At 49.5% G+C, this 12,058-nt stretch overlaps 1 protein-coding gene across 4 annotated transcripts in view; it reads right to left on the reverse strand.

Moving 5' to 3' along the window:
- Positions 1–12,058, reverse strand: part of CRHR2 (corticotropin releasing hormone receptor 2) — a 202,015-nt gene that overhangs the window by 135,852 nt on the left and 54,105 nt on the right. For 2 of the 4 annotated variants that reach the window (XM_081882589.1, XM_081882592.1), the window contains one exon: positions 5,445–5,564. In XM_081882589.1, the coding sequence (XP_081738715.1) occupies positions 5,445–5,564 (120 nt within the window). Of the gene's footprint in view, positions 1–5,444; positions 5,565–5,695; positions 6,195–12,058 lie in introns of those variants that run through there. The other 2 variants (XM_081882591.1, XM_081882590.1) reach the window with 2 other exon arrangements.

Raw genomic sequence — 12,058 nt, forward strand, 5'->3', positions numbered from 1 at the left:
GCATATATATATATATATATATATATATATATATATATATATATATGATCAGAAAGCGAGAGCTAGATGGTATTGCAAGAAGTTGCGCAGGAGATTCAGAGCTTGAACATGGGTTAAGTTACGTAGGATTGAGCTAGCAAGTGATATTTATGAATTCTGACTCTTTCTTCACATCATTGGTGCCTTGTTTTATGTAATTACTGTATGGTGTGATCTGCAGCCTGGCAAATTGCAGTGGCTGGAATGGTTACGGCCTTTGGTGGATGCAATAAACTCTTTGGTTTGGTAGTAGCTACTGAAAGCCCTCTCCTCCACTTATGAATTTGTCCGGTCCTCTTTTAAAACTGCCCAAGCTGGTGTCCATCATTGCCTCCTTGAGGAATGAGCCTTAGATCACGTTTGAAATGGATGAGTCAAGAAGGAGCGTATCAACAGCAATCACCGGTGACAGCTAAGTGCAAGCAACATGTTCAGAGATGTGTGCTACTGAATACCAGACAATGAACATGACAAAACAGGGGGGAACTGCTACTGGTAAGCTTCCTGAAGACATCTGTCCTGAACTATTCCTGAATTGATGCTTTTGAATTATGGTGCTGGAGGAGACTCTTGAGAGTCCCATGGACTGCAAGAAGATCAAACCCATCCATTCTGAAGGAAATCAGCCCTGAGTGCTCACTGGAAGGACAGATCCTGAAGCTGAGGCTACAATACTTTGGCCACATTGTGAGAAGAGAAGACTCCCTGGAAAAGACCCTGATGTTGGGAAAGATGAAGGGCACAAGGAGAAGGGGGCGACAGAGGACGAGATGGTTGGACAGTGTTCTTGAAGCTACCAACATGAGTTTGACCAAACTGCGGAAGGCAGTGGAAGACAGAAGTGCCTGGCGTGCTCTGGTCCATGGGGTCATGAAGAGTCGGACACGACTAAACGACTAAACAACAACAACATTCCTGAAAAAGCAGGATGCTGGGCCTGATGAAACTGCCAGCAAGGCAGTTGTCTTTTGCAATACACCAAACCAGTGTCCCCCAACCTGGTTCACTCCATATACAGTATTTCAAACTACACCCCCATCAATCTCCTCCTGACCTTGGCTGGGCTGACTCTGCTGGCTGCGAACTATATTCCAAAACTTCTTAGAATCACAGAATTGTTGAATCATCTAGTCTAACCCCCTGCAATGCACAGCACAGTTTATGGTTTGTTGTGAAACTGCCTTCGCTTTTTGCAATGATGCTGCTGTTTGATTATTTACGTGTCCTTGATTTTTTGAGTACAGAGACAATAATGGCATGAACATTCCCCTGTTCCTCTGTTTATTAGTAACTAAGGCACTGGAAATGACATATTGCAACCAGCAACACATACGCAGAGATAGACATTTGGACCTGGTCCAGACATAACACAAAACCATAATTTAGCATTTCAGCAACGACAGCGCATGAGTGATGGGCTCAACCGCCTCTTCTTCCCTGGCAACAGAGAAGAGATTGGAAGCTTCCTGAGGTAAACTAACCACATTCTCTTGCTATACCAGGACAAACCATGGTCTGTTCAAACCATGGTTCTATTGAAATAAGCCAGGATCTAAAACTGGTTTTGGCCCATGGTGAATTTCAACTAATCGCAGGTCCCACTTGGGATGTAACAACAAACTGGGTTGAGTTAAAACCTGAAAGAAGATCCTTCGAAACTCCTCTTTGCAGTGAAAAGGAGGAGAGAGACTGCTAAAGTCTGAAGCTCAAACTGGCTCATTCCTGTAATACCCAACTGAGACAATATCAACGACATTGCAATCAGTCAATGAATAAATTAATAAAAGAGGAGGAGGAGAGGAAATGAGAGTCGGTGATCTCGGAAAACTCAATGTCCCTTAATTTTAATTAATTTTCAGGCAGCTCTAGAAATGTAGACCACACACTGGGATGCTTTGCTATGGTATCCCTTTGTCAGGCTTGGTTTGTGTGAAAAGGACTCCCTGCAGCTCCCAAAGATTCGAAGTCATCAGATCAAATCAAGGCACTTGAAGCCCAGTTCAAATAACATCAGCACATCGGATGGCAACTGCACACCCCTGTGATGAGAGGCAGAGGAGTCATTCATATAAGGCCACCAGGTGAGTTTGCAACAGCTGCGAGATTTGAACACAGGACGTTCTGGTTTGCAGCTTCACTCTCTCCTAACCGCTATGCTACAGTGATGCTAGAATCAAACATTTAGATCAGACACAAGAGCTATCTCTAGATAGCCGGAGCTGATAGCTATTCATGCGTAAGATAGAACAGACTTGGAATCTTGGAATTTTAGAGTTGGTGGGAAGTGGGTGGAACTGTGGGTTAAACCACAGAGCCTAGGACTTGCCGATCAGAAGGTCGGCGGTTCAAATCCCCGCGATGGGGTGAGCTCCCATTGCTCGGTCCCTACTCCTGCCAACCTAGCAGTTCGAAAGCATGTCAAAGTGCAAGTAGATAAATAGGTATCGCTCCAGCGGGAAGGTAAACGGCGTTTCCGTGCACTGCTCTGGTTTGCCAGAAGCGGCTTATGTGGCTGGCCACATGACCCGGAAGCTGTACGCCGGCTCACCCAGCCAGTAAAGCGAGATGAGCGCCGCAAGCCCAGAGTAGTCTGTGACGAACCTAATGGTCAGGGGTCCCTTTACGTTTAGGGACCCTTTGGGTCATCTAGTCCAACCCCCTGTAATGGAGGAATCACCACTGATTGTGACTAAACATTGGGGGAGATTTCCTAACCAATAAGAGCTTTTTGACAGTGGAAGAGGCTACCTTAGCACGTAGAGGCTCTCTGCCACTGGAGATAGAATCTGCATGTCCACCTCTCAGGGATGCTGAACTTCAGGTATGGGGGACCTTTGGCCCTCCAGGTGTTGCTGAACTACAACTCCCACAATCCCTGGTTGTTGTTTATGCTTGCTGGGACTGAGGGGAACTGTAGTTCAGCCATAACGGGAAGGTCAAAGGGTGCCTCACTCCTTCCACAGTTGCATTTTCCACTGCAGAACCTGTGATGAGCAGGTGGGATTAGAGGGGTTGACGTCCGAGATCCCTTCCAGCTCCAGAACTCGAAAGGCAAAGGTAAAAAGGTAAAGGACCCCTGGATGGTTAAGTCCAGTCAAAGGCGACTATGGGGTTGCAGCGCTCATCTCACTTTTAGGCCGAGGGAGCTGGCATTTCCGCATAGACAGCTTTCCGGGTTATGCGGCCAGCATGACTAAACCGCTTTTGGTGCAACGTAACACTGTGACGGAAACCAGAGTGCACAGAAACACCTTTCCACTACAGCGGTACCTATTTATCTACTTTCACTGGTGTGCTTTTGAACTGCTAGGTTGGCAGGAGCTGGGACAGAGCAACGGGAGCTCACCCTGTCACGGGGATTCAAACCACTGACCTTCTGATTGGCAAACCCAAGAGGCTCAGTGGTTTAGACTGCAGCGCCACCTGCGTCCCTTCCATGACTCCAGGCAACATTCTACAATCAGGTCATCTTTTTGAAGTGGCTGGTACAGTAAGATAAACGTCCTGTGATAGTTTCCAGGTGTCTGGCCCATTGGTTCAGAGCTCTGGGTTCCTGCTGTCTACTCACAAGGCAAATAAGCATCTCTTGGGGAAATCACAGGTTTGGCACAGGTAGCTCCTACTTCACATGAGATAACCACATATTCCCCACACTTGCCATTGCTAGCAGCTCTTAATTTGAGCCACACCTGAGCCAAGCCCCATCATTTGTTGCCAGGTCTGGGGCTTACTCCTCACAATGCAAAGTAATCCAGAACAGGAGGTTGTCCAGAATTAGCAGAAAAGACTTTTTGGTCTCTGGACAGGGCTAGGATGCCTGGACACGTTTTGATTCAGTTAAGTACTGTTTGGGTTCTAGGGTGCTCAGGTAAAAGCATGGGAAATTCCCCGATGATCTTGTCCCTCAGATATTTTGCAAAGCAATCAGTGGGTTGAACATAATGATTAAAGATCTTACAGATTTCCACTCAGAGATGATTTTGTGTCCTGGTAAAAAACACTTTCCCCTCTGAAACCCAAACCCTGCGCAATTCCTTGCCCAATTTCACCACTAGATCAAGATACATTTCCAAATGCTGACATTGAGAAGTGGCTATTGCTGATCCTGGAAAAATTCTGTCAAATTCAAAAACCCATTTCCCTGCTATTCAAGCACAATCACACAGTCAAATACAGCCACGTTCAGGTGACAGTGTCGATAGCCTGTGTCAAAATTTTCACATTTGTCTGTGATGATCAACACTCACATGATATATACTCTTATATAAAGTGCTTGGGGCTGATTGTCGCTGGTTGACCGACTTCTAGGAGCTGAAATCTGGGTTATGCGATTTCCAGGCAGATCTGGAGCACCGAACGGTCAAAACTCAGGAGCAGAGAGGGCTCTACTCTTGGCCAGAGCAAGCAGAGCCACATGCATACTGAACCACATCGTTCCCCCCATCTGCACGCTTGATCTGCTTCGGATCAGGGAAGGCATTTTATTCCCAGTAGCAACCCGGAATTCGCATCTACTTGCAGACGCCAAGACATTTGCCCAACTTGACCACTAGATCAAGATACACCTGGGGAAAGGGAGTGTGCAAAACACACTCGAATATTCCCAGGTGACTACAGCCGACCTTAGATACTTCCTAAAATTGATATAATGCACACTCCCCGAGAAAGAAAGGATTCCACACGACAACACACCCAGTGGCTCGTCTTACTTCTTAATTATTTTACTGCGCCGTTTGAAAGCACCCAACTTCCGCTTCTCCCCATGGGGAAAAACTGAAATAAGTCAATGAACTCTTAGCAAACCAAACTTAACATGGGAACACAATTTTGCATCTGTCTGCTTCTGGAACGAAACTCCTCATTTTCCAGGAAAACACTTAAGGAGGAAACAGTGGGGGGGGGGGAGGGCAGTGGCATAGCGTGGGTTGTCAGCACCCGGAGCAAGGCAAGTAATTTGCACCCCCTAACCCGTGGATTTGCGCCCCCTAACCCCCAGATGTTGCGCCCGGTGCGGCCGGCCCCCCTGCACCCCCCACGTTACGCCACTGGGGGAGGGAATACACCCCTGAGACGTTCATTTTGCCTTGTTTTAAAACTTGTCTTCAATACTGTTCTTAAAACTATTTTACCTGTTATTGTGGTTTGCCTACCTTTAGACACGCGTAACAGGCAAGAGATAAACGAGCCAGTAATATTGATTATAATATCTATCTATATCTATCTATCTATCTATCTATCTATCTATCTATCTATCTATCTATCTATCTATCTATCTATCTATCTTACATTCTGCCACTGAGCTTCCACCAGGACCAGTTCCCACCTTCACCCCAAAAGCCCAGAATTCATCCTCCAAGAAAAGCGAAGGCACACACACAGAGAAAGAGAGTTCGCTTTGCGCTTACTCGTGGTGTTGTACTTGACTCCGTTGAGAAACTCGGGGCAAGGTCTCTCCACCAGCTCCCCGGCGCTGGTCTTGGGCCAGCAGGTCCCGATCTGATCGGTGGTGGCGTTGCAGTAGGGACCTTCAAGTTAAAAGAGAGAAAAGGGAGTGACTGAAACCATCCGCGCTCCGTGCGCTCCGGCGCAGCGCGCCGGGACCCTCACACCGAGAACCCCTCGAGAGACTCTCCCAGCCCTCTTCGCCCTCCCCTACCATCAAATCCATCCTGCAACAAATCGAGGAGACTACAGTTCGCATCCAGCTCCTCGATGAAGTACTGGAGGACGATCGTCTCGTTCATGGTGGTCCCGTTCTGGCAGAGGAGGAGGAGGAGGAACAAGCTGGGCTGGTGTTCCAGGTTCCTTTCTCCCGTGGTTTTCTTTTCCCTCTTCCCTCTTTGCCAGTGAATCAAAGCCTACTGGCTACATTCTCTTTCCCTCCCTCCCTGCTTCTGTCTTTTGGAGGGTGGGTGGACCCAACACAGAGATATCTTCCCAAGCGCTCCTGCTTTAAACAGCAGCTCAGGAGCCAATAAAATCACAGCCGGTTTCTCAGTGAGGGTCTTTCTGCTCTCTCCTGCGCCTCCCTCCTGCTGACATTTGGCTGCTGTCTAATCCTGCTCTGTCCTGGCTATTGAGAGTAAGAGGAGAGGGGAGTCTCTCTCTCTCTCTCTCTCTCTCTCTCTCTCTCTCTCTCTCTCTCTCTCTCTCGTATTGGATTGGCTTGATTATCCCTTAAGCGACAAACATTTCCTGCGAAATCGGGGAGAAGCGGTTTCAAGGCGTAGCGCAAGACGGGACCAACCTCCCCTCGTGTCTCCGACTCTTCCCTGCCAGGGGAGGGGGTCCAGGAGCACCGGTTCCTCCCCCCTCCCGCCAAACTGCTGCAGATCAGGAACCTTGGTGGGCATGAGCATCTCTCAGTGGCAAAGGCTAAAGTACTCTGCACATGCATACGCTCTTCTCCCCAGGCAGATTGCAAGCACGGGGAGGGAAAAAGAGCCCGGCAGCTTATGGCAGAATTCGAGCTGATCTGAGGGAAATCCGTTTTTAGGGTTTGCTGGGTATTGCAAGGCTCAGGAGATCTCTTCTCCCGAAGCTGCAGAAGGGAAAGGCAACAGTCAGAGGGCAAGCGATGTAGCTTAGTGGGGGTGGGGCATCTGCTTCGAATGCAGAAGCCATCGGGTTCAATCCCGATGCGGCAGTGTGGTGTAGTGGTTAGGGCATCAGACTAGGGTCTGGGAGACCAGGGTTCAAATCCCCACTCGGCCACGAAGCTGGCTGAATGCCCTTGGGCCAGCGCCTGCCTCTCAGCCTGTTGTGGGGATTAAATGAGTTGGGGCAGAACCACACATGCTAGCCTGAGCTCCTTGGGGGAAAAGGCAGGAAATAAATGCAATCATAATTAATTATACCTTATGGAACAACCTGAACGGAGCAATTTGTGCACCTGTATTATTTCTGCATTATTTAGGTTTTTTTGGTGTGCATAATTCCCAGCCTTTAAAAATAAACAAATCTTGATGCTAAACGAACAACTGGGTTCTGGGCACAAGATGCAGTTCCACATGGGAAGAAGCTCAGTTGCCCTGGACCTACCTCTCAGGGTTGTTGTGGGGATTAATTGAGGAGAGGGGGAACCACGTGTGCCACTTTGAGATCCTAGGGGGCACAGATGGGATATGGATGCAGTAAATAAAGACTGTGGTACCTCGGGTTAAGAACTTAATTCGTTCCGGAGGTCAGTTCTTAACCTGAAACTGTTCTTAACCTGCCCCATCGCTTTAGCTAATGGGGCTTCCTGCTGCCGCCGCGCCACTGCTATGCAATTTCTGTTCTCATCCTGAAACAAAGTTCTTAACCCGAGGTACTATTTCTGGGTTAGCAGAGTCTGTAACCAGAAGCGTCTGTAACCTGAAGCGTCTGTAACCAGAGGTACCACTGTACTAGGGAATCCTGAGCTAGAGAAATCAAGGGTCTGACTCTGTAGAAAGCAGCTTCCTGTATTTCAATGTTCTAAGGGGCTCATTGCCTTCCCCCAGCACTGAATGTGCCGGCTTCCCTCTGGCAAACATCTGATCGTGCTGAAATCCAGGAGAGCTGTGATTAATGTAGGCCACACACCCACATTTCAGGGCCTCCACACTCTGTGTTTTCCCTATAATTCAGGAAGGATGTGGAAGACAGGGAGGTTGTGCTAAACCTGAAGTGTGTGTGTGTGTGGGGGGTGTCTTCTAACTCCAAGGGCCACACTGCTTTCTGGGCAACTTTTCAGGGGCCGCATGCGAGTGGGCCCTGAGGCAAAGCAACCAATGTAAATGTAACTTTTGTACAATAGGCTCGTCTCTATATACTGGTCTCTCCATCCAGGCAAACAGAAAGCATGGTCAGAGCTGCAGGTGTGCCCATTTCATTTGCACAAAAGCATTCTGTGAGGGTGCAAAGCAGGGCAAGGGAGGGGCGTGGCCTGCGGAGAAGGGGTGTGGCTTGAGAGAGGGTGCATGGCCTCTCATCTTCCCACCCTTCCTGGGGACAGGAGGGAGCCGGAAGTAAATCACAGCAAGAAAGCTGGAGTTAACTCCTTATTAGCAAAACAGGATCCGCACAAGAGTGTCAGGTCTAATGAGCACAGCAACTCAGGTCTTGCCCCAATGAAGCAGTTGCTGGGACTAAAGATTCCTGCCTCCCCACAGCCATATATCTCTCCTCCTCTCCAGGTTTCCCCCCCCCCAAAGCAATCAGAGACTCTGTCTGCGTATCTGTCTTTGCTCCTCGTGTTTCATGCTTCTCCTGGTCCTGGGAAACCAAGGGGAGGGGAGCTTGTCACAGCAAGAGGGAGAGACCCCCTTGCTTCTTCAGCAGCCTGACTCATCTCTGCCTCTTGGTCTCCCTTCTCTCCTGCTTCAGCTTCTGCCTCTAATTCTAGACTGCTCTCTGCCACAGCCTCTCCCTGTTCACTAAACCCTGTAAACTCTTCAGGTTCTGACACCTCCTCTTTCCAGTCTCTTCCTCTGACCCCTCATCATCATCATCCCACCACCACTTCCTTGGCTCTGAGCCTTCTTCCCTTGAAGGTTTCCCAGCTGGTTCCTGTGGGAATGTTCAGGGATGCAAGAGAGGATATACTGTTTGATTATAGGCTTTCCAACTTGTGTTAACAAGTTCACAATTTAGCAGAGTAACATTCCCCTTTTTAAACTCATAGCGGATGCATTTGCTCAGGCTCACTAAAGCCTCTATAATAACTGTTCTGGTATTTTCCCCTTATTCCCTCATAAAAGATAAGACATGACACAGTCTTCTATAAAAGTATAAAAAGAGTTTACTCCCTCACATTCTGTTCAGAATCGGATCCCAGAAGGCAGACTTAGCTTAGAAAAGTAAGATACACCTGGAAACTATTTCATAAGGAGACAGTTCCTTTGTCCCCTCTTGGCTGGAGGCTCAGGCTGGAGGCCAAGATAGCATCTTTGGCTAAGCAGATGTTGCTTCTTTGATGAATGTAGTCAGAGAGAGAGAGATGGCTGCCCTGCCCTGTGCTTTTGTCCTTACCTGCACAGGTGAGGCCACGCCCACCTCTAGTCACATGCAAAGGAAGTCTGTCCCAGCCCAGAAGGAAACAGGAAGTTTACTTGCTGGCTGGACAAACATTCCTCCCCATGTGTAAACATGTTCACTCTAGGAATGTTGTACTTGACTGCTCTTGTGTTTCACATCACACAGTTCCTTCTACCATTCCTCTACATCCAGCCAGCCCATGACAGGCAGCGGCAGAGGAAGCCGCTTGGGTGCCCAGGGGCGGGGGGAGCAGCCCATAGGAGCAGGGTGCACCATGGGGCCTCCAGAGTCTGCCTGCCTCCTCCCACTCAGCAGCCCTATAGCTGGGCGGGGGGGGGGGAGTGAGTGGACTGTTTGGGCAGTATGGATCCTGCACGTGCCCAAGCCAGGAGAGACGCGTGGCTTGGGCGCGCTGCAGGCCTTGCGGTGAGTGCCACCTGGCATTTTGTCACCCCCTCAGTGGTGACACCCGGAGTGGCCTGCACCCACTGCACCCCCCCTTCCTCCTTCCATGATGACAGGTGGAAAAGACTTGAGAAGCACCTTGAACGCAGCATTGCTGCTCATCTCCCTGTCCTAGGGTGGAGAAGACAAGCAGCAACGTTTTGAGGAGTGTCCTGGCTCTTCCGGAGTTAAGTGAGAGCAGGGGGCATTCTGGCAATGGTAAAAGTTGGGGGGGTGCAGGGAGTGGCACATTCCTGCTTCACCTCAGATGGCGAAATGGCACAGGCCTCCCCCTATCTCTGAAACAAGGAATTCAAAGATATTAACAGCACTGTTCCCTGTGTGACAATGCCCTGCACTACTACAGTCTGATCACGGGCCTCACTTCCTCTTGTTATCAACAGAGAAGGAGCACACAAGGGCTGCTTGGTTAGGGTTACCAGACGTCCCCGGTTCCCAGGGACAGTCCCCGGATTTGCAAATCTGTCCCCGGACAAATTCCATCCCCGGAATGTCCCCAGATTTGCACATCTGTCCCCGGGAAACGTGGCAGCGACAGCCTCAGCAGCCCAGAGCCAGCCTGGTAGCGCAGTTGGCTCTGGCTGGCTCCGGACTGCTGATTGCCGCTGCTGCCGCCACTGCCAAAGGGGAACCGGGGACGTCCGACAGTACAGATCTCCTGCCCCCTTCCTCCTTTGTTTTGACTATGGGGGAGGCTCGGGAGTTGCGGGCGAGCCGCCGTTGCCCAGGAGGGGTGCAAGGTGCGTGTTTTCTCTGCCGGGCAAAGTGCAAAGCCCTTTTTTCACACCCTGTGAAACATAAATGTGCAGAATTTTTTAAAAACTGGGCAATGGCACACCACCTGCCCATGACTCCTGAGCCTCCCCCGATCTCCTGCCCCCTTTGTTTTGACAAATCAGGAGAGGCTCGGGAGCCACGGGCAAGCACCATTGCCCAGTTGTTGTTGTTTTAAAAAAAACCCTTTGCGCATTTATGTTTCACAGGGTGCGAAAGAAGGGCGTTGCACCTTTATACAATATGCATACATGTGCTTGGGCCCAGGGTCTTTTGCCTCACCATCCCCACTACTGACACCCTGTTGCTACTCAGTTTCACAAAAAAAAGGGGGGGTCCCCGAATTCATTGAAAAAAATCTGGTAACCATATGCTTGATCGCATTACGTGATTATGCCATGGGACAGAGACCTGCCTGAGAGTTTACAAGGCGCCTGCTGGTTGCTAAGTGATAGTGCCCTGTCTTCCCAATGACTAAGCCTTGCACCTTTCATCGCACACTGGAATCCCACAATGTCACCCACTATGCATGTGCGTGGCTACATATTGCAACGAGCTCAATTAGCCAAACGGCTTGAACAATGAGAGCGTTTTGATGGGATTAGATCCCTGATGGGGGGCTGATGGCAGTGGCATCACCTCCGGGTCATGTTAACATGAAGGAGACCCCACTGAAAGGTGTGGGGCACTGGAAGAAGGGAAATGCCTTGGGTAGCTAAGCCGGTGTTCATCTTTGTAATTTTGGCTCAGCATTACCCAGCCTTGGGAATTGAAATGTCAGCCAGGGTTCCGTGAGGAATGTTCTGAACTTAAGTCCTGCTAGATCATGGGTAGGCAAACTAAGGCCTGGGGGCCGGATCCGGCCCAATTGCCTTCTAAATCCGGCCCGTGGATGGTCCAGGAATCAGCATGTTTTTACATGAGTAGAATGTGTCCTTTTATTTAAAATGAGTCTCTGGGTTATTTGTGGGGCATAATAACTCATTCATCCCCCCCCCATATAGTCCGGCCCCCCACAAGGTCTGAGGGACAGTGGACCGGCCCCCTGCTGGAAAAGTCTGCTGACCCCTGTGCTGGATCATATCAGACCACCTGGTCCAGCATCTTTCTTTATATTGGCTGAAAGGATGCTTCCGGGAAGTTCACAAGCAGGGCATGAAGCCAACATCCCTTTTCTTCTGTTCCACCAAAGCAAATGGTGCTAAGAACATAGGAGGAACCTGCTGGATGTAGCCAATGGCCCATCTAGACCAGCGTCCTATTCTCACAGTTGCTGGCCAGATGCTTGAGGGAAAGCGGTAAGCAGGTGCCGAACACAGGAGCCCTCTTCCCTTCTGTGGTCTCCAGAAACTGGTACTCAAAAACATTACTGTCTCCAACTGTGGATGCAGAGCATAGGCATCATGGCTGGTACCCATCAGTAGCCTTCCCCTCCATGAATTGGTCCAATCTTCTTTTAAAGCCATCCAAGTTGATGGCCATCACTGCCTCCTGGGGGAGTGTTCCACTTTCTCAGTGCCATACATTGTTTCGTGAACTTCAATCATGACATTTTTCTACACTAACATGTTCCAGGTGCTGCAACCTTTCCTTATAATGGATCTACTCCATGTTCTTGATGATGATGACAATGACGATGACAACAACAACAACAAGTACAGTCATACCTCAGGTTAAACGGTGTCCCAGAAGTAACGGAACGGGTTACTTCCAGGTTTCGCTGTTCGCGCATGCGCAGATGCTCAAAATGATGTCACACGCATGCGCAGAAGCAGCAAAT

The sequence above is a fragment of the Podarcis melisellensis genome, assembly GCF_964234715.1.
Source record: "Podarcis melisellensis genome assembly, chromosome: 12".
Classification (NCBI taxonomy): domain Eukaryota; kingdom Metazoa; phylum Chordata; class Lepidosauria; order Squamata; family Lacertidae; genus Podarcis; species Podarcis melisellensis.